The following is a 22,026-nucleotide window of genomic DNA, read 5'->3' as shown; positions in this document are numbered from 1 at the left end:
AGTGGGGGAGGTGCAGAGAGAAGGGGAAGAGAGGATCCAAAGTAGGCTCTGCACTAACAGCGGAGAGCCTGATGTGGGGCTCAAGCTTACAAACTGTGAGATCATGACCTGGGCTGAGGTTGGACGCTCAACCGACTGAGCCATCCAGATGCCCTGAAATTCTTTTTTTAATTTATTTTTTAATGTTTATTTATTTTTGAGAGCAAGAGAGAGCATGAGCAGGGGAGGGGCAAAGAGAGAGGGAGATACAGAATACGAAGCAGGTTCCAGACTCTGAACTGTCAGCGCAGAGCCTGATGTGGGGCTCAAACCCATGAACCGTGAGATCATGACCTAAACCAAAGTTGGACGCTTAACTGAGCCACCCAAGTGCCCCTAAAATTCTTTTTTTTTAACGTTTATTTTATTTTTGTGAGAGAAGGAGGGGGGAGGGGCAGAGGGAGAGAGAAAAAGGGAGGGAGGGAGAGAGAGGGGATCTGAAGCAGGCTCTGTGCTGATAGCGGTGAGCCCCATGTGGGGCTTGAACTCATGAACTGAGATCTGAGCTGAAGTCGGATGCTTAACCGACTAAGCTGCCCAGGCATCCCTTCTTTGTTTATTTTGCTTAGCATAATAACTGTTGGTCCTTCCATGTTGTTGTAAATGGCAAGATTTCATTCTTTATGGCTGAGTAATATTTTGTTGTATGTATACACACACACACCACATCCTCTTTATTCATCTGTCATTGGACACTTGAGTTGTTTTCATATCTTGGCTGTTGTAAATAATTCTTCAATAAACATAGGATTCCATATCTCTTTTCAGATTAGTGTTTTTGTTTTCTTTGGGTAAGTGCCCTGTAGTCGAATTATAAGACTGTATGGTATTTCTATTTTTAAGTTTTTGAGGAACCTCTATACTGTTTTCCATACTGGTTGTACCAATTTATCTTCTTACCCTAAGAACATAAGGGTTGTCTTTTCTCCACATCTTTGTGAACACTTGTAATTTTTTCTCATTTTGATACTAGCCATTCTTACTGCTGTGAGGTGATATCTCTGTGTGGTTTTGATTTGCATTTCCCTGATTACTGGTGATATTGAGCATCTTTTCATGTGTGTGTTTGTCATTTGTATGTCTTCTTTGGAAAAATGTCTGTTTAGGTCTTCTGCCTATTTTTTAATCATACTACTGGGTTTTACTTGGTGTTGAGTTGTGTAAGTTTTTTATATATTTTATTAAATTTTTTTTTAACCTTTATTTATTTTTGAGACAGAGAGAGACAGAGCATGAACGGGGGAGGGTCAGAGAGAGAGGGAGACACAGAATCTGAAACAGGCTCCAGGCTCTGAGCCGTCAGCACAGAGCCTGACGCGGGGCTCGAACCCACATACCGCGAGATCGTGACCTGAGCCGAAGTCGGCCGCTTAACCGACTGAGCCACCCAGGCGCCCCTATATATTTTAGATATTAACCCCTTATTGGATGTATCATTTGCAAATATCTTCTCCCATTCAGTAGTTTGTCTTTTTGTTTTGTTGATGGTTTCCTTGTTGTGCAAAAGCTTTTTATTTTGGTGTAGTCCTAATAGTTTATTTTTGCTTTTTTTTCCCTTGCCTCAGGAGACATATCCATAAATATGTTGCTAAAGCCAGTGTCTGAGAGATTACTGTATATGTTTTCTTTTAGGATTTTTATGGTGTCTGGTCTCACATTAGGACTTCAGTCCATTTTGACTTTACTTTTGTGTATGGTGTAAGAAAGTGGTCCAAGTTCATTCTTTTGCTTGTAGTTCTCCAGCTTTCTCCACACCATTTATTGAAAAGGTTATCTTTTCCCCGTTGTATGCATATTTTTGCCTCCTTTGTCAAAGATTAATTAACCCATTCAAGTGTGGATTTATTTCTGGTTTCTCTATTCTGTACCATTGATCTGTGTGTCTGTTTTTGTGCCAGTGCCATAATGTTTGTGTTTTTATTATTATAGCTTTGTAGTATATCTTGAAATCTGGGATTGTGATACCTCAGCTTTGTTGTTCTTTCTCAAGATTGCCTTGGCTATTCAAGGTCTTTTGTGGTTTCATACAAACTTTAAGATTATTGGTTTTAGTTCTGTGAAGAATTTTAATAAGGATTGTGTTGAATCAATGGATTGCTTTGGGTAGTATGGACATTTTAACAATATTATTCTTCCGAGCCATAAGCATGGTATCTTCCCATTTGTCTGTGTTGCCTTCAGTTTCTTTCATCAGTCTCTTAGTTTTCAAAGTACAGATCTTTCATCTGCTTGGTTAAAGTTATTCCTAGGTGTTTCATTCTTTTTGGTGCAGTTGTAAATGAGATTGTTTTCTTAATTTCTCTTTCTGCTCCATTATTAATGTTAGAGATGCAACAGAATTCTGTATATTTTTGTATCCTACAATATTACAGATTTCATTTATTCTAATAGTTTTTTGGTGGCATCTTTAGGGTTTTCTGTATATAGTACCATGTCATCTTAAGATAATGACAGTTTTACTTCTTCCTTACCAATTTGGGTGCCTTTAAAAAATTTTTTTTATCTGCTGAAATTAGGGCTTCTAGTACTGTGTTGAATAAAAGTGGTGAGAGTGGACATCCTTGTCTTGTTCTTCATCTTAGAGGAAACACTTTCAGTTTTTTCACCATTGTGTATGATATTAGCTGTGGGTTTTTTTCACATATGGCCTTTATTATGTTGAGGTGTGTTCCCTCTAAGCCCACTTTGTTGAGAGTGTTTATCATGAACAGATGTTGTGTTTTGTCAGATGCTTTTTCTGCATCTATTGACATAATTATGTGGTTTTTATCTTTTCTCTTGTTAATGTGTATCACATTGATTAGCGAGTATCAGTTCTTGCATCCCTGGAATAAATTTCACTTGATTGTGATGAATCATCCTTTTAATGTGTTATGTGCTTTGCTAAAATTTGTTGATGGTTTTTGCATCCATCTTCATCGAATATATTGGCTTGTGTTTTTCTTTTTCTGTATTTGTCTGGTTTTAGTAGCAGGGTAACATTGACCTCATATAGTGAATTTGGAAGTTTTCCTTCCTCTTCTATATTTTGGAATAGTTTGATAAGAATAGGTTATTAACTATTTTTTAAATGTTTGGTAGAATTTATCTGTGAAGCCATCTTGTCCTGGACTTTTGTTTGTTGGGAGTTTTTTGATTGCCAATTCAGTTTTGTTACTAGTAATTGGTTTGCTCACATTTTCTATTTCTTCCTGATTCAGTCTTAGAAGATTGTTTCTGGAAGTTAATCCATTTCATCTAGGTGGTTTAATTTGTCGGCATACAATTTTTTATAGCATTCTCAACAACCCTTCGTTTTTCTGTGGTGTCAGTTGTTATTTCTCCTCCTTTGTCATTTCTGATTTTATGAGTTCTCTTTTTTTGTTGATGCGTCTTGCTGAAGGTTTATCAATTTGGTTTATCTTTTCAAAGAATCAGTTCTTAGTTTCATTGACTTTTTCTAATTTTTTTTTAAGTCTCTGTTTCATTTGTTTCCATTCTCATCTTTATCATTTCTTTCCTTCTAACTTTTTTTTTTTTTTTTAAGTTTGTTTATTTAGAGAGAGAGTTAGCACACCCAGGAGCAGGGGAGGGTCAGAAAGACCAGGAGAGAGAGAATCCAAGCAGGCTGGGCGCTGACAGCGTGAAAGGAGCTCAGTCCCACAAACCGTGAGATCGTGACCAAAGCTGAAATCAACAGTTGGATACTTAACTGACTGAGCCACCCAGGCGCCCCTGTTCTTTTTTCTGATTCCTTTAGGTGCAAGATTAGTTTGTTTATTTGAGATTTTTTATGTTTCTTGAGATAGGTTTATATCACTATAAACTTCCTTCTTAGAACTGCTTTTGCTATATCCCAAAGATTTTGTACTGTTGTGTTTTCAGTTTTGTCTTTATGTATTTTTTAATTTTCTCTGATTTCTTCATTGACCCATTGGTTGTTTAGTAGCATGTTTAGCTTCCATGTGTTTGTGTTTTTTCTAGTTTGTTTTCTTTTTTCCTTGTAATTGATTACTAGTTTCCTACTGTTGTGGTAGGATAAGATGCTTGGTTTGATTTCAGTCTTCCTATTCCTAAATTTATTGAGACTTGTTTTGTTACCTAACATGTGATCTATCCTGGAAAATGTTCCACGTGCATTTGAAAAGAATGTGTATTCTGTTGTTTTTGGATGGAATGTACTGTATATATTTGTTAGGTCCAATATGTCATTCAAAGCCATTGTTTTCTTGTTGTTATTCTGTTTGTATCATCTATCCACTGATCTAAGTGGGGCGTTAAAGTCCTTTACTATTGTATCACTATCGGTTTCTCCCTTTATGTCTGTTAAAATTTGCTGTATATATTTAGGTGCTCCTGTGTTGGGTGTCTGATATTTATAGTTGTTACATTCTCTTGTCAGATGGATCCTTTTATCATTATGTAATGTCCTTGTTTGTCTCTCATTTTATTCATTTATCTATTTTTAATGTTTATTTACTTAGCAGGCAGGGGTGTGGCTGAGTGAGGGGGAGAGAGAATCCTAAGCAGGCTCAGGATTGTCAACGCAGAGCTGGACATGGAGCTCAAACCCATGAACCGTGAGATCATGACCTGAGCCAAAATTAAGAGTTGGATGGTTGACTGACTGAGCCACCCACGTGCTCTGCTGCAGTCTTTCTCTTAAAGTCTATTATGTCTGATAGAAGTATTGCTAACCCAGCTATTTTTTTCCCCCTTCTTCTGCATGAAATATATTTTTTCATTCCTTCACTTTCAGTCTGTATGTGACTAGATCAGAAGTGAGTCTCTTGTAAGGCAGCATTTTTTTTTTATCTAGTCACCCTATATCTTTTGTTTGCAGCATTTAGTCTGGTTACAGTTAGAGTAATTATTGATGGGTATGTACTTATTGCCATTTGGTTAATTGTTTTCTGATTGTTTTTGTAATTCTTCCGTTAATTTTCTTCACTTGCTCTCTTGTGATTTGATGGTTTTCTTTATGTTATGCTTGGAATCCTTTCTCTGTTTTGCTGTGTATCTAATATTGTGGTTAGATTTGTGGTTACCATTGGGTTTATATGTAACATCCTGTATGTATAGCAGTCTGTGATAAGTTGATAATTGCTTAAGTTGGAACACATTCTAAAAGCACTAAATTTTTATTGCCCACCCCCACATGTTGTGTGTGTCATATTTTACATCTGTTTGTGTATCCCTTGGAATTTTTGTGGATATAATTTGTTTTACTATAATTTGTGTTTTAACTTCTGTACTGGCTTTATAAGTCATTAATCTGGGGCACCTGGCTCATTTGGTTGAACATTACGTTCAGCTGAGGTCATGATGTTGTGGTTCATGAGTTGGAGCCCCACATCAGACTCTCTGCTATCAGCACAGAGCCCCCCTTCAATTCTCTGTCCCCCTCTCTCTGCCCCTCCCTTGCTTGTGCTATCGTGTCTCTATCTCTCTCTCAAAAATAAGTAAACATTAAAAAAATTTAAAAGATACAAGTCGTTAATCTACTACCTTTACTATATGCTTGCTTTTATTTGTGAACTTTTTTATTTTCGTAATTTTCTTCTAGTTATGGGCTATGGTTTTCACTTAAAGAATGCTCTTTAGCATTTCTTGTAAAACTGTTTTGGCGTGATGACCTCCTTTAACTTTTGTTTATCTGGGAAACCCTTTATTTTTCAATTCTTAATGATAATCTTGGTAGGTAGGGTATTCTTGGCTGTAGGTTTTTTTCCTTTCAGTACTTGGAATACATTATGCTACTCCTTTCTGGACTGTATAACTACTAGTATTCTGTAGGTTATGTATCCTATATGTTCAGAATTAAAAAAAAAAATCTATGGACATTTTTCTTCGAAGAAAATCTTAGCCAGAAGCAGAATTTATAAAACAGATAGAAGTGGAGGTCCACAGCCATTTCTGCCCACTCTTATTTTCTCTTCTCAGACTTCACTCCCGCTGCAGGGCCCCCTCCCTCACTTTTAAGGAGACTTCTTCGAGCTTTTAGGACTCTGCAGAGCAATTAGAAGATAATTGGAGTATCTTAGTTCATCGTTGATATGTTTTCTTAGACTTGAGAAGACTCAGTATAGTCTGAGAGTGTGACTGAGATGGCTTTCCTCTTTTTTTAAATGGGACTCACTCCCAAGAAATTTTGAGCCAGTGCCTTCCATTTTCCTCTTTAACGAATGTACTTTTACTAGATGGAGGTATAGTTGCATTGTCCTTAGAGTTATTTCAAAGCATGATGGTTGAGGGTTTTGAACATGCTTTATGCTCTTGATGAGTGTTTTTTTTTAATATAAGAAATTATCTCACTTATTCAACACCTACGTATTGAAAATTTATAATGTGCCATTTTAAAATGTAACTGCTAAGCTAGTATTTCCTTTCTTTGCCATGTAGTTTTTATTTTTCTGTCCTTTCTGTTCCCTTTTTATATGCTTAAGTTCACATCAAGGGATGGCTAAATTGTCAAGCTGGATTAGTATAATAACCCCATTCTCTTCCCACTTTGCAGGCAAAACCAAGATTGATTTCGCTAAAACAACAGTTGTATCATCCTTCTCAGTTTTCCATGACCTCTTTTTTTCTGCACAGTGAATTCAATTCAGTAGCCATTTATTTTGCTGATGCCAGTGCAGACATTGTACGTGGTGCATTGCGAAGGCAGGAAAGACTTAGGTCTTTGTTCTCAAGGGCAGTCTTTCAGTCTTCTCTGCCACGACCTTGTATGATTAGACTCACCTTTTCAGTTAATATTTCTTGAGCACTTATTATGTAAGGCACTTAGTTTTTAGTACTTTTACTAACTCAGTTTACAAAATAATGGTAAAGTAGATAATATTATTTCTATTTTATAGATGAAAAAATGAGGGCGGAGAAATTAAGAAACTTTCTCAACTTAATATAGTGCCTTTGCTCATATTCTTTATGCTCAGTGTCTGTCCTTCACATTAAATCTTATTAGCTCCTTTATGTAGATCCTTCCCAGATTCTGCTGTTACCCAGATTTATAGCACTCACTGTTTCTGACTCTTCAGGAATTTAACCATAATGTGTTTAATGATGATTCTTGATTTTTTATTTATTTTTACATTTATTATTTGTCTTGATTTTTTTAATTTCAAAAGCGTATATTGTTTCCTTAGTAACAAATAATATGTCTGTGACTGTATAGTAGACACTAACTGAAATTCTCCTTATTCTTTCATCTTTCTAAATGATTCTGAGCTCCTTGAGGGGAGAAACTGTATCTTATAATTTGTATTTTTCATAGCCCAGTGTAGTACCTTATTCTTAGTCGGTGGTCAGTGTGGCTTATGGATATGGGTTTCTACCTTCTATTTTATTTTACTGCTTCAGTTTCTCAGAGCTCTGTGTACTCAAATGTGGGCTGACTAAACCTAGTAACTGACCATTCTCAGAACATCTTATATTTTGTCGGAAAATTCAAACATACTGAAGTTGCCAGCTCATTAGAAACTATTTTGATGGACAGAAGTTTGTCTAGGCTGGTATTTCTTTCCTTTGTAGGACTTTAAATTCAGAATGGACCTGACTTGAGGATTTGCTTGTGGATTATGATTGGGAAGCATATGTGAAAAGGATATCTTAGATTTCAGGAAATAATAGATACCGTTAAGTCATTTAATTCTTTTAACAAACTTATGGGATGAGTTCAGTCATCATTATCCCCATCTTATGTATGAGGGTTCTGAGACATAGAAAGAGTAGGCAATTTAGGTGTCTTGACCAAGAGCATGTGGTAAACCAAGGGGAATTTGAACCTGGCATTTTGACCACTGGTTTGTGTTCCTGATTACTGCTCTGCAGCCACCTCTGCTATCGTCACAGTGCCATATTTATTGGTAACTTTTAGTATTTATTCACATTTAACCTGGATCTATCACAGCTGATGATTGATATATGAAACAGCCTTGGTGAATATGGTCTTACAAAAGACATTTGAAAGACTTTTTAATTTGTTTTCACATTTCCTTTCAACAGTATATTCAGTATATACAGGCATATCCTGGAGATAATTGCGTGTTTGGCTCTAGATCACTGCAGTGAAGCCAATATGACAGGAAAGCCACATCTGCAGTTATTTCTTCAATCAAGTTTTGAAGCCTCGAAATCATCCATAAGAGTTGGAATTACCTTCTTCCAAACTTCTGTTATTGTCGATATTTTGATCTCTTCCCATGAATCAAGAATGTTTTTAATGTCATCTAGAATGGCAAATCCTTTCCAGAAGGTTTTAAATTTACTTGCCCAGATCCATCAGAGGAATCACTGTCTCTGGCAGTTACAGATTTTTGAAATATTCAAATAATAAGACTTGAAAGTCAGAATTACTCCTTGTCAGAATTATTCCTTGGTCCGTGGGCTGCAGAGTGGATATTGTGTTAGCAGGCATGAAAATAACATTAATCTCATTGTACACCTCCATCAGAGCTCTTGGGTGAACAGGTGCAGTGTCAGTAAACAGTAATAGTTTAAAAGGTATCAGTTTTTCTGAGCAGTAGGTTTCTACAGTGGGCTTAAGCCCATTCAGTATACCATGTTGTGAACAGATGTGTTTTCATCCAGGGTTTGTTATTTCATTTACACAATACAGGCAGAGTAGATCTGCATAATTCTTAGGGACCCTAGGCCTTTCAGAATGGTAAATGAGTATTGGCTTCAACTTAGTCATCAGCTGTGTCAACCCTGACAAGACAGCCTGTCCTTAGACAGTCAGCTGTTAAGTTCTCCTCTCTAGCTGTGCAAGTCCTAGATGGCATCTCCTAAAGATGCTGTTCTAAAAGAAGACTGTTCTGTCTACATTGAAAATCTGCTGTAGAGTAAACCAACTTCATTAATGATCCTAGCTAGATCTTTTGGAGAACTTGCTGCAGATTCTATATCAGCACTTGCTGCTTTACCTTGCAATTTTACATTCTAAAGGTGGCTTCCTTTCTTAAACCTCACAGATCAAACTCTGCTAATTTCAGACTTTTGTCCTACAGCTTGCTCACCTCTCTCAGCCTCCATAGTACTGTCTGGATTGGGCTTTGGTTTAAGGGAATGTCGTGGCTGGTTTAATCAGAAGATTAATCAGACCACTGAAACTTTCTCCAAAGAATGTTTTGCTTTCTTATAGCTCATTTGTTCACAGGAGTAGCACTTTTAATTTCCTCCAGTAAATGTTTCCTTTACATTCACAACTTGGCTGACTGGTGAAAGAGACCTAGCTTTTCGCCTTTGTTGGTTTTCTTCATGCCTTTCTCACCAAGCTTAATCATTTTTAGCTTTCGATTCAAAGAACAAAATCATTTGAACACTTAGAGGCTACTGAGCAGTTGTTAATTGGCCTAATTTCAATATTACTGTGTCTCAGCAACTAGGGAGGCCTGAGGAGAGAGGGAGACAGAGGAGCAACTGTTGGTAGAGCAGTCAGAACACACACAACACGTATTCAGTTCTCTGTCTTATAGGGATGTGGTTTGTGGCACCCCAAAACAACTATGGTAGGAACATTAAAGATCACAGATCACCGTAACAAATATATATAATTTGGAGTTTGAAATATTGTGAGAATTGGGGTGCCTGGGTGGCTCAGTCAGTCAAGTGTCTGACTCTTGATCTTGGCTCAGGTCATGATCTCATGGTTCATGAGATTGAGCCCCACACTGGGCTCAACACTGGCAGTGCAGAGCCTGCTTTGGATTCTTTCTCTCTCTCTCTCTCTCTCTCTCTCTCTCTCTCTCTCTCTCTGCCCCTCCCCTGCTTACAATCTTTCTCTCAAAAATAAGTAAATATAAAAAAAATACTGCGAGAATTACTAAAGTAGGACACAGAGACATTAAGTGAGCAAGTGGTGCCTATAGAGTTGCTGGACCAGGGTTGCCACACAAACCTTCAGTTTGTAAAAAATGCAGGGCCTGTGAAGTGCAGTAAAGCAGAGTACAATAAAATGAGGTATACCTGTATTTAAAATCATTATTTTCTAGCTTAAAGTTTAGGAACTTGTTGACCATCCCAATATAGAATCATGGTACATCATCAGGATTGGAGAGTTACCTTAAGAATCATCTCCCCACTCTTAAATCTTCTTTATAGAAATGCTGCCAAGTACTTGCCCAGATTAGTCTTGATCAGATTACTATTGATTCTGTAGTGATTCAATATCTATAGAAGTTACCCTTCCATTTTCTTTAGTTTTATTTTATTTTTTTTTTCATTCAAACTTGGGTCTTAAGTCAATTCTTAAAAATTGTAGAAAAACTCATTTATGTTACAGAATAAACACCAGAACGCAGAGCTTTAATGAGTTGCCAAAAAATTATACAGTTGTTAATACCACAAGTCTCTAGTCACTCAGTAAATATGTGAGACCCTGCAACGAACTCCTCATTGTTCTAGGTGCTGAGGAAATGGGTGAAGAGAGGAGACCCAGTCCCTCCCCTTATGGGCCTTATAGCTAATGATCAAATGAATATTACCAATAAGCACACAGTTTGTTGGATGTTTATGAATGCTATGAAGACAAAACATGAAAAGAGTTAAGGATGGTGTGTGTGGTACTATTTCACAAAATGATAAGATAATATTTTACCAGAGCTGATGGAAGTGAGGGGCAAGTAGCACAGATATCTGATGGAAGAGCATTTAGGAAAGAGCATTTAGGAAAGAGCAATTAGTGCAGATGCCCTGAGGTGAAAGCAGGCTTGTGGAATAAGCAAGGAGGTAATTTGGTGGGAGCAGTTTGAGAGAGGGACAGAGTTCTAGAACAGTGGTCAGAGAGGCTGGAAACAGATCATAGAGAGGATCTTGTAAACCATGGTAAGGGCCTCCGTTCTGAAGGAGAAGGAAAGCCACTGTTGCTTTCTGACTGGGGAGTGATACAATGTACACCCTCTAATATTTTTAAAGGGTATCTATATTTAAAGCACTGTGCTAAAGCTGCCAGGATATCAGTCAGATAATATCCTTGCTTTCTGGAAGCATGTTATCTAAGGATACATTGTAAATAAGTTATAATAAAAGCATAAGTGAAATTAGTTGCTATTATTTAAGTATAAACAGAGCTCTATAAGTGGAAGAGTTTTAATTAAAGAAATTAGTGAAGAGCTACAGTGTACTGAACCCCAGAAATCCCCAGTCTGTTTCTAGTCAAAGTGAGTGAGCTTCTTAAGGAGCCTCTCCTCTTTTAATAGTAGTTTTAATGTAGCTACCTCACCCTTGAAAGGCTCAAATGGGGGAGGACCAACGAGACAGTCTTAATAGATTGTTTTTATTGTTCTTTAGATGTAATTATAAACATATTAAAAGTATAGAAATTTATTAATATTAGCACTGCAGCTACTCTAACATACCCTTTATAGAGGACAGAACATGCTCCTAAACTTAAAATATTAGAAAAGAGTTGAAACTATCTCTCCACTTGTAGGAATGTAAAAACAAAACAAAAACCCACGATCCATTCCCATAGTTGAGAGATCACTGGTCTTGCAATTTTCAAATAGTATCCTTCAATTTTATTTTCATTATTTTAGTAAAATGTGAGAAAATTATGATTAAGGGTGTTTTTTTAACTACCCCGAAAGATAAATTTAGAGCACTTTTACGCCCTTAAGATTACTGCAGATGGTATTTTCAAACTCCTTACTTTCTTTGTCTTAACATACAGATTAATTTAGAGTGTGCTTTGAAATATAAATGTATTATTCACATAAAACTTCTTTAAGAAAATGGTTGTGTAACCTGTATCTCCGAGATGCAGATGCCAATTGAAAAGAAAGTACCAAATTACGGGGATGGCACACTGATCTTGTCTCTAGTACCAGTGAGGGGAGGCCTTCCCCTGAACAGCTCTGTGTGTCTTATGTCCTGCTCCTGCAAATTTCTACAATGCATTGGCAGAGACCCTCAGTTGGTTTTACTTCTCTGAAGACTACTCAACAGCCAGCTACCTGACCTAGGTTGACCTCTCTTGGTCTTGTATCCTACCTAAGTTAAAGTGATCTTCCTAGATGTCTTGTTGCTGGGAAACTCCAGGAATTTCTTCCTTACCTGATCCTTCAACTAGCAGTTAGGTATCAGATTTGCTTCCCCAAGCAAGTCTTTATATGCTCTTGCTAATCCAAAGTGATCATTGTATTATCTCACATTTTTTCTCCCAAAGAATACCTAATGAATCCTTTGTTTTAAAATGCAAAATCCAAAAACAGAGTACTTAACCATTGTTTTAATTGAGATATAATTCACATACCTTAAACATCACCTTTTTAACTGTACAGTTTAGTGGTTTTCAGTATATTGACAAGGTTGTGTATCCATCATGCACTCTTATTATTTGCCCCCTCCCCCCCAAAATGTTGTACCCATTAGAATTCACTCCCCAGTCTCTTCTCCTCCTAGCCCTTGGCAGCTCTTAATCTGTTTTCTGTCTCTGTGGATTTGTTTATTCTGGAAGTTTCATGTAAATGGAATCATACAATATGTGGGCTTTTGTGTCTGGCTTCTTTCACTTAGCATAATGTTTTCAAGGTTAATCTATGTTGTAGTATGTACCAGTACTTCATTCCTTTTTGCATTGAACAATATTGCATTGTATAGATCACCACATTTTGTTTTCCTGTTCATCATTGATGAACATTTGAGTTGTTTCTGCTTTTGGCTGTTAGGAATTATGCTGCTGTGAACGTTTGTGTGCAGATTTTTTGTATGGACATTTTTTCAATTTGCCTCATCTTTTGAGTAGTTCTCTGTTTCCTTTGGAAACTCAGCTTCTATCCCTGCCTACAGGGGATCTTAGAAACCTTTAATAATACCATCCCCATTCTTAAAACTTTATTGTTTGTCAGTGGAATTAGACCTCACTTTTCCAAGAACCATCTTGAGGCTAATGTGAATAGTTGGAGGAAGTAAGGCAGGATTGGTAAAATCCCCTGGATTGTTGGATTTATATTTTAGGAAAGCGTTGCTAATTACCTTTCCTATAATGTATGTAACTGATAGAACTTTGAGTGTGGAGAGGTTTCACTACCAATTCCTTGCCCTGCTAAGTAAAACTAAATGTCTTCTATTGTATTGGAGGGAGGACAGTTGAGATCCTTGCACTGAATTGATTTTATAAGTAGATAATAATAATAAAGCATCTATGTAGTTTGGTCTGTAGGATGGAGTTTTTCAACACAGTTGTTGCATTTTACTAGGGTAGGCTTTTGGGAAGTGTTTAATACTTGAATAATTGAATATAATATATAGCAGTAACACATTCCAATACTCAAGATATTTATTTTGTTGGTCAAATATCTGAGAATGCAGAGGTGGGTGGTATGTTCATACATGGAGTATTCAGGCTTTGAATTACTATGTAGACCAAATTCTACCTCATCTCATTAAATTTCCTAAAAAGAACACCAGGGAATCCATTTCTATTGGTTAGTCATAGCTTACGCTATTTTCTACCTGTTTTAACCTTATACTTCTAGCAGGAAGGAGAGGTAAGAATCTGTAAGCACTTGGCAGCCACTAGTTATCTACTTCACTGTGATCCCATTTTACAGATGAAGAAATTGAAAGGCTTTTGGGATTATTTGAATGTTGCTTTGATTTCTTTCTTTTTTTTAGGCCATTGACATTCTGTACTTTCAGAGTAATTTTCTTGCCAGATTAGTTTGTAGATTGTCAACATTTCCTGAAATGAAAAAAGTAAATTGTTTGAGAAAACTGAAAGGATACTCTTAAACATTTTATTAATGACAGCATAAGCCAGATCAAGTGAGATTAATGCTGCTCCATATATGATTAAGCTATAAACTTTATTTAGGATTATAAAGAACAAAATATGAAGGCCGTTTTAATGTTTTGTAATTTTTTGTTGTTGTTGTTTCAGTGAAAAGTGTAAGGCTAGAGGATTTACCGTGATTGTGGATGGCAGAAAATCACAGTGGAATGTGGTGAAAACAGTAGTCTTAATGCTACAGGTAATTTTATTTTTGTCTATCAGGAAATGGTTTTATTTTATAGCAACAGATAAAGTGATAATGGAAATGCATTTCATTTATTGGACTGTGCCCAGACTTCTCGGCAGTGACTGAGTTCTGAAATGGACACTACTGGATTTTTAAAATTCAATTCTTAGAGGTATGACTTTGATTAGTAAAATAAATTTCAGACCTAAAGGTTTGTAAATGATCAAAAATAGTATGTCATGTTTAATAAATTTAATAAGTAGGCCAGTGAGTCTAAAAGTGTGATGTTGTCGGACTTAACTGGGAGCTTTTGCAGGCTGTGGTATCTGCATCATCCCCTGTCTACTCCATTCTGATCCTGTAGGTAGAGAGCACGATTTGGGTAAGTCTGTTCTGAAAAAGCTTCTCATGTGGTTCTGAGCAGTCTTTTCACTTTTGTTCCTTTCCTCCAAAAAGCACCAGGACTCATGATGGTGTTGTTATTTATTTCTAAGCCAGAAGAAATGTACTTGACAGTTGTGTCCTTGGGGATTTTAGCAGCCCGCAAACCAGCATTTACTAAACAGCTGCAGTTACAAAGTCCGTGGTCTGAGCCTAGTCTGTGTTTTTCTGTGTTCCTCACAGAACGTTTTCATGATCCTTCGCATGTTCTAGGGACCTAGTAACTATTTGTTGCTTTATTATAAGGGTATTGAAGATGTTGTGATCTGAAATAGAAAAATAAAACATTTGAGTGATTGAAAGGCAGATTGCTTACACATATCTGGGTTTCTGTAGAAGGGCTTCAAGAGAATGTAGAAGTTAAGTGAGTTAAATAAAAGAGATGATCTAATTTAGATGAAAGAAAGTGAAAAGGGCATTCCTGGCAGGGACACTGACTTAGTGATAGCTCAGAAATGAAGCAAATATAATGAAGAGAGTTGATGGCAGGTCGGTTTGGGGAAAATAGAAGTTGGCAGTTACATAGGATAGTGAAATTCAGTTAAGTAAATATTAATGATATTGGAAGAAAGATCAAGAATTTTAAATGGATTGGGAAATAATTAGTAGCTGCTTTGGGGTTCTGTGGAAAGGAAGATAATGTAAAATTTCAAATGATAACTAAGGAGAATGATCCTTTTTTTTTTTTTTTTATTAATGTTTGTTTATTTATTGTGTGTGAGAGAGAGAGAAAGCACGCAGGCAGAGACAGGGAGGGGCAGAAAGAGGGAAAGAGGATCCCAAGCAGGCTCTGTGCTGTCAGCACAGAGCCGACATGGGGCTCAATCCCATGAACTGTGAGATCATGACCTGAGCTGAAATCAAGAGTCAGATGCTCAGCTGACTGAGCCACCCAGGTGCCCCATGGAGAATGATTCTTAGTATTTTATTTTTTATTTGGGACTATTAGGAAAAAGGGATTTGAGGGATGAGGATACTTTTAGTGTTAATATGATTAAGCATATGGTTAATATGGTTAAGACTGTACTAAGCTTCATATGTAAATTATGTCGTTTAATTTTATCCTCAGAACCTTGGGAGGCAGGTTTTGTTATCCCCAAGGGTCAACTGAGGCTCAAAGATTTTAAGTAACTTAGCCAGGTTCATACAGTGAACATGGGAAAGAGCCACGGTTAGAACTTAACATGGTCCAACCCCTAAGTCTTGTTTTTATCCTTTACAAAGTGTATATTTACCAGTGGGATGTATTGGAGGAGGTTCCCAAATAAGGTACCCATTACCTTGTATTCAAACGTGTGGCCTAAACCTTCATCATTAGGATTACTCCTTCGAGTTGGAAAGGATATAGCCTCTAGAGGATCAGTTTTTAAGGGAGCACAGATTGATATCCCATAACTTTTTCTGTCAGGTATGTTCTGAGTACTTTTATATCCCACCCGTGAAGATGAATTCTTCTCAGTAAAAGTTGTTAAAATAACTATTAGTTGAGAAATCCATTAATTATGACCTTGTGTTGTTCTTCCTTTCATCCTGTCATTCACCTGTGTCACAGATGACCTGTTTGGGGCTTGCTGTTTGAACTGGACTTTGATCATTGGCAGTTTTGAAGAACAGTCAATGGATGATTTAATCCCCTCTTGGGATTTCTTTTCCGATAGGTATTTTAACAACTTTTGGATTTATTAGTAGTTAACATTTTCAGAAGTTGCAATGGCCTTTTGTTTACTCAGGCAGTTTCTACATACAAAATCATTCATTGCTTTAATTTCAAAAGGTACGAGTACCAGTTGTTTGGGATCCCAGAGCTTAGTGTTGGCTTTGTAACTAATATTCTCTAAAATGAGTTTGGTTTCTCTTGTTTCTCGCAACTTTAATATTCAGTGATTTTGAAATAATAGTCTTCCAAAAGTCAATATATAAATAAACCTCAGTCTACCCTAAGTTACCCAGCCTCTCATAACTTTGATACTGTTGAATTTACTTAACTAATTCATAGCCTGGTAATTGCAGGGGGCACTAGATTTGTGACGTGCCCAATAACATGTTTAAATGGAAAGATTTCTATTTTCTCCTTAATAATAATTAATTATAACCATAATTTATTATTATTGTTATTCAGTTTTGCCATTTATGGTCTTGAATGGTATTTGACCCCTAGAATTCATAAATAAAGTTTTGTTGGAACTCAACTATGCCCATTCATTTATATGGTTTATGGCTGCTTTCATACTATAATGACAGGATTGAAGTAGTTGCAACAGAGACTATATTGCCTGCAAAGCCTAAAATGTTTACTGTCTACACCTTGAGAGAGAATTTACTGACTCCTGGTCTAGAACATTTGAAATGGTGTGATAGAACTTTAGAGTCGGATCTGGTTTCTCTTTAAGCTCCATCACTGAACAACTCTGTCATATTGGACAAGTTACTTTAGTTCTTTGAAACTCTGTTTATTCTTCTGTGAAATTCAAGTAGATCTCATTCTCTCAATTTTATTTAATGTGAATTCATTTATTTAAAGTTATTTATGGAGTGTCTTCTATATACCAGGCACTATCAAAGGCTGGAGATACTGACATGATAGTAAGATATTAGATATCTTACATAAAGTAGTACATTACTACAGATAGTAAGTAATTAGGCAAATTACTAAGTAATGTAACATCAGATAGTGATAAATGCTATGAAGAAAAATATAGTGGTAAAAGGAGACCGAGTCATATGGTGCTACTTTAGATAGGGTCGTCAGGGAAGGTCTGTCTGAAAAGGGAATATTTGAGTAGAATCTTAAATAGAGGGAGCATTCTTCTGTGTACGGGGCAAAAAACTTTCCTGACTGAGGAAACATCAAGGGCATAAGCTTGAGGCAGGAACAGCAGGAAACTTAGTGTGGCTGTGGTAGGGGAGTGATCTATGGGGAGAGGGGTATGAGGTGAGGTCTGAGGGTCATTGGGGCCCTGAGCTTGGAGGGCTTTCTAGGCCTTGGTAGGAGTTTGAATTTTACTCTGAGCATGAGAAAATATGAAGAAGGGAGGCCTGTTAAGAGGATATTTTAAAAGGCTGACTAGTTTGGGAATGTTAGCAATGCAGGTGGTAGAAATGGATAGATTTAAGATGTATTGTATTATTTATTAAGAGAGAGAGAGAGAGCACTCGTGCATGCGTATGAGCAGCGGAGGGGCAGAAAGAGAGGAGACACAGAATCCCAAACAGCTCCAGGCTCCGAGCTGTTAGCATAGAGCCTGACATGGGGCTCGAACTCATGAACCGAGAGATCATGACCTGAGCCAAAGTTGAACGCTCAACTGACTGAGCTACCCAGGCGCCCTCAGATCTATTTTAAAGATATGGGTTTGCTGATAAAATATACATGGAATATTTATTGACTTAGTAAATGTTAATTTCCATTCTTTTTAAGGTAATATGAATAACCATATCTAGTAAATGTGAAATTGTATTTGTCAAAGATTAGCTTATCCTCTTCTTCAAGTTAATAATCAAGTAGAATCTAGGCTCTTTTGTATAATTGCCAGCAAAAAATTTATTTTGTGAAAAAATTGATTTTACATCATTTGAAGAAATTCTCCAAGATGATTTTATTATGCCCAAAAAATTTTTTGAACACAAAAACAAATTTGATAGTTATTTAATTTAAATTATATTGTAGTTTAATCTCAACATTACCTATTACAAAGATTCAGTAAAACACAAAAGTAATTTCATATGTACGGTGTTTATTTATTTATTTTTAAAGTTTGTTTATTTTGAGAGAGAGATTGTGGGGGAGTGACAGAGAATGGGGGAGAGAGAGAGAATCCCAAGCAGGCTCTGCACTGTCAAGAGTAGAGCCTGATGCTGAGCTTGAACTCATGAACCATGAGCTTATGACCTGAGCCAAAGTTGGACACTTAACAGACTGAGCCACTAGGCATCCCCACATGTACTGTTTTTATTACATTGTTTATTTGAAGTCTTTTCTGAATCAGCTTGTCTTTCCAAGTATTTCTTTATTGCCATGTATGTTTTGAAGTTTGGAATATTTCTTTATTATTTTAATTCTTTTCCAAAGGTCTTTTAATTATTCAGCCTAACCATGAACATTTAGTAATTTATGGTGTTAATAAATTATTCATTTTACATGTCTAATGTATAATTATTATTTTTTGTATTTTATAGAATGTTGTTCCAGCTGAGGTGTCCCTTGTTTGTGTAGTGAAGCCCGATGAATTCTGGGATAAGAAAGTAACACATTTTTGTTTTTGGAAAGAAAAGGATAGACTTGGCTTTGAGGTAAATATACTCTATATAAAAAAGCAGAAGTGTGTTGTATCTTTAAAAATAGCATTTTGCTGATATTATTTTGTTTGCTTGTCATTGGATACTAAGCTGTGCTCAAGCAGTTCTCACACAGTGCCTAAGCAATGATTAGTGTATAATTGACATTCACATACTTGTTGAATAGATTATGATTCCTTGTCAAAGACCACAAATTCTTTCTTGTTTTCATTTGTATCACTGTACTTTTTAGCGTTTTTTTTCCTAGGTTTAACATATTTTTAAAATTATTATTTTTAAGTTTATATCCAAGTTAGTTAGCATACAGTGCAATAATGATTTCAGAGATAGAATCCAGTGATTCATCCCCTACATATAACACCCTCTGCTCATCCCAGCAAGTGTCCTCCTTAACCCTTGCCCATTTAGCCCATCCCCCCACCCACAACCCCTCCAGCAACAAACCCCTCAGTTGTCTGTATTTAAGAGTCTCTTAAATACAGGGCGAGAGAGGCTCCCTCCCTGTTTTTATATTATTTTTGTTTCCCTTCCCTTATATTCATCTGTTTTGTATCTTAAATTCCACATATGAGTGAAGTCATATGATGTTTGTCTTTCTCTGACTGCTTTTGCTTAGCATAATACACTCTAGTTCCATCCACGTTGTTGCAGATGGCAAGATTTCATTCTTTTTGATTGCTGAGCAATACTCCATTGTATATATATACCACACCTTCTTTATCCATTCATCTGTTGATGGACATTTGGGTTCTCTCCATACTTTGGCCGTTGTCGATAGTGCTCAAACCCATGGAATACGAGATCATGACCTGAGCCGAAGTCAGATGCCTGATTGAGCACCCAGGTGCCCTTAGGTCTTGCTTCATATCCATTCTGATAATCTGTTATTTTAGTATTTCATAAAACCAGGTGGTTTAAAATCTATCTTGCTAGGTTTTGTGTATTTTTTGGTTCTTTTTCTATTTTTTGGATTATTTTTTATGATAACATTTTATCCGTATTGTAGTTTATATCTCTTATTTAGATTTTTTTTGTGTGTGTACACCCTAGGTTTACAGTCTACATCTTTTTTTTTTTTTAATGTTTATTTCTTTTTGAGAGAGAGAGAGAGATAGAGCATGAGCAGGGGAGGGGCAGAGAGAAGGAGACACAGAATTGGAAGCAGGCTCCAGGCTCTGAGCTGTCAGCACACAGCCTGATGCAGGGCTCAGACTCATGAACCGCAAGATCATGACCTGAGCTGAAGTCTGACACTTAATGGACTGGGTCACTCAAGTGCCCCTATAATATACATCTTTAATTAATGGACTATTACTTGCAAATAATATACCACTTAACGTATAGTGGAAATTACCTAAAACACTGTATATCCAATATTTTCTCCCCTTGTTTTCATACATTTTACTTCGATTCTGTAAACACACGATAGATGGCTACTATTTTTGCCATAGATAGTCTCTTTACATCAGTTTAAAATAAAAAAAGAATTTCATCTTTATGCCATTTCTGGTGTTCTTCATTTCTTTTTGGAGATTCATCTTTTTGTCTAATATAGTCCTCTGTTTAAAAGGCTTCCTTTAATGTATCTTGCAGTGCAGGTCTGTTATCATTGAATTTTTTCAGCCTTTTTTTTTCCCTGAAAAAACCAAACAAACAAAAACCATTATTTCTAATATGGTTCTGAAAGGTATTTTCGGTGGTTATAGAATTTTGTTTCATTGTTTCTTTCAGGACATTATCATACCAGTGACTTATTTCCATAGCTCCTGTGGAGAGTTCTGTTATTTGTATCCTTGGTCCCCTGTGTGCCATATATTTTTTCCCCCATTGGCCACCTTCAAGATTTTTCATTTAGTTTTTGTTTTTTCTGCAGTTTTATTATGTAATGCCTTGATGTATTTTATTTAGTATTTATTCTCTTTGGTGTTCCCTGAACTTCTTGCATCTCTGGTTTGATGTCTGCCATCAATTTTGGAAAATTCTTACTTTCTTTTCAAATATTTTATCTGCTCCATTTTCTTTTTCTACTTCTTCTAGAATTCTAATTGCATGTATATTAGACCATTTGAAAATTTCTGGGTTGGTGTTCTCTTTTATTTTTCCATGTTTTTTTTTTCCCCTTGGGTATTTCCTGTTGATCCATTGTCATTTTTTTAAAAAAAATTTTTTTTAATGTTTTTATTTTATTTTTGAGAGAGAGAGAGAGAGAGAGACAGCATGAGCGGGGGAGGGGCAGAGAGAGATGGAGACATAGAATATGAAGCAGGCTCCAGGCTCTGAGCTGTCAGCACAGAACCCAACGTGGGGCTTGAACTCACAAACTGAGATCATGACCTGAGCTAAAGAGAGCCATTTAACCAACTGAGCCATCCAGGCGCCCATCTGTTGATAACATTTTCAGGTTTACTGTTTGTTTCTTTGGCTTTGTTGAGTTTATTGATGAGTCATTCATTGTAAACTCAACTTCATCTGTGTTACCATGTGTTTTGTTTGTAGTATTTCTTTTTGATTCTTCGTTATAGTTTCTTTTTGCTGAAATCCCCCATCTGTTCTTGCCTGTTTTCTTGTAGTTTTTCCATGAGAACCTTTAGCATGTATTATAGTTACTTTAAATTCCTTACCTGATAGTTCCAGTATCTGGGTCTGTCTTACTCTAGTTACGTCATTTGCTTTGATTCCTGATTGCCTTTTGCATGCCTTGTTATTTTTTGTGGCATGTTGGACATGTTGTTTAGGATAGTAAAGACTGAAGTAAACAGTATTTGTGCCTGTTCATGGGCCCATCTTGGTTTTCGCTAGGTTTTTAGTGGGGCAGGAGAGTTAGCTGCGCCAGGAGTTGAGTTGGCTTTGGGTTTTGTTGTTGCTTTTATTTTCCTTAGTGCACCACAGGCTTCAAATTCCTCTTGAGCTACCTTGTGTTGAAGATGGTGCTAGCTTGCCAGAGACTGTTTTTTTCAGTGTTTATTTCACCCTCAGCTATAGGTCTTTCCTTTGTACCTTGCCTCAGAAAAGATCTCTCTCTGCATTATACATGCAACCAAATATATAGTCAACCAAAGACTGCTGTTCCTTGCTACTCAGTGTTTGTCTGAGGGGCATTTTCTGTTATTCTGGTTCAGTCTCAGTCTTAGGCAGGCTTTGTGACACTGAGTCTAGGAAGTAGAGCCCTCTTTCCCAGCTTTAAGAAGGGCTGTGATAGTGTGGGCTCATCATATATTCTTGCCTCCACCAGAAGATTTTTCTTTTCCTTTCCTCCAGCTACAGTGGGGCTGTATTTGTGCTCCAAGGTCATCTGGGTTCTGTTCCC

General features: G+C 36.6%; 1 protein-coding gene across 5 annotated transcripts in view; it reads left to right on the top strand.

Moving 5' to 3' along the window:
* The window catches only part of SESTD1 (SEC14 and spectrin domain containing 1), a 155,132-nt gene that overhangs the window by 62,170 nt on the left and 70,936 nt on the right, over positions 1 to 22,026 (top strand). For all 5 annotated transcript variants that reach the window (XR_003418773.2, XM_053215390.1, XM_027055383.2 and 2 more), the window contains 2 exons: positions 13,904 to 13,994; positions 18,600 to 18,713. Coding sequence is in view for 4 of the 5 variants with exons in the window: in XM_053215390.1 (XP_053071365.1) it covers positions 13,904 to 13,994; positions 18,600 to 18,713 (205 nt within the window). In the remaining variant the exon portion in view is untranslated. The remainder of the gene's footprint in view (positions 1 to 13,903; positions 13,995 to 18,599; positions 18,714 to 22,026) is intronic.

The sequence above is a fragment of the Acinonyx jubatus genome, chromosome C1 (assembly GCF_027475565.1).
Source record: "Acinonyx jubatus isolate Ajub_Pintada_27869175 chromosome C1, VMU_Ajub_asm_v1.0, whole genome shotgun sequence".
NCBI lineage: Eukaryota > Metazoa > Chordata > Mammalia > Carnivora > Felidae > Acinonyx > Acinonyx jubatus.
The sequence above is the reverse complement of the archived record's forward strand: the minus strand, read 5'-3'. Positions and strand labels throughout refer to the sequence as shown.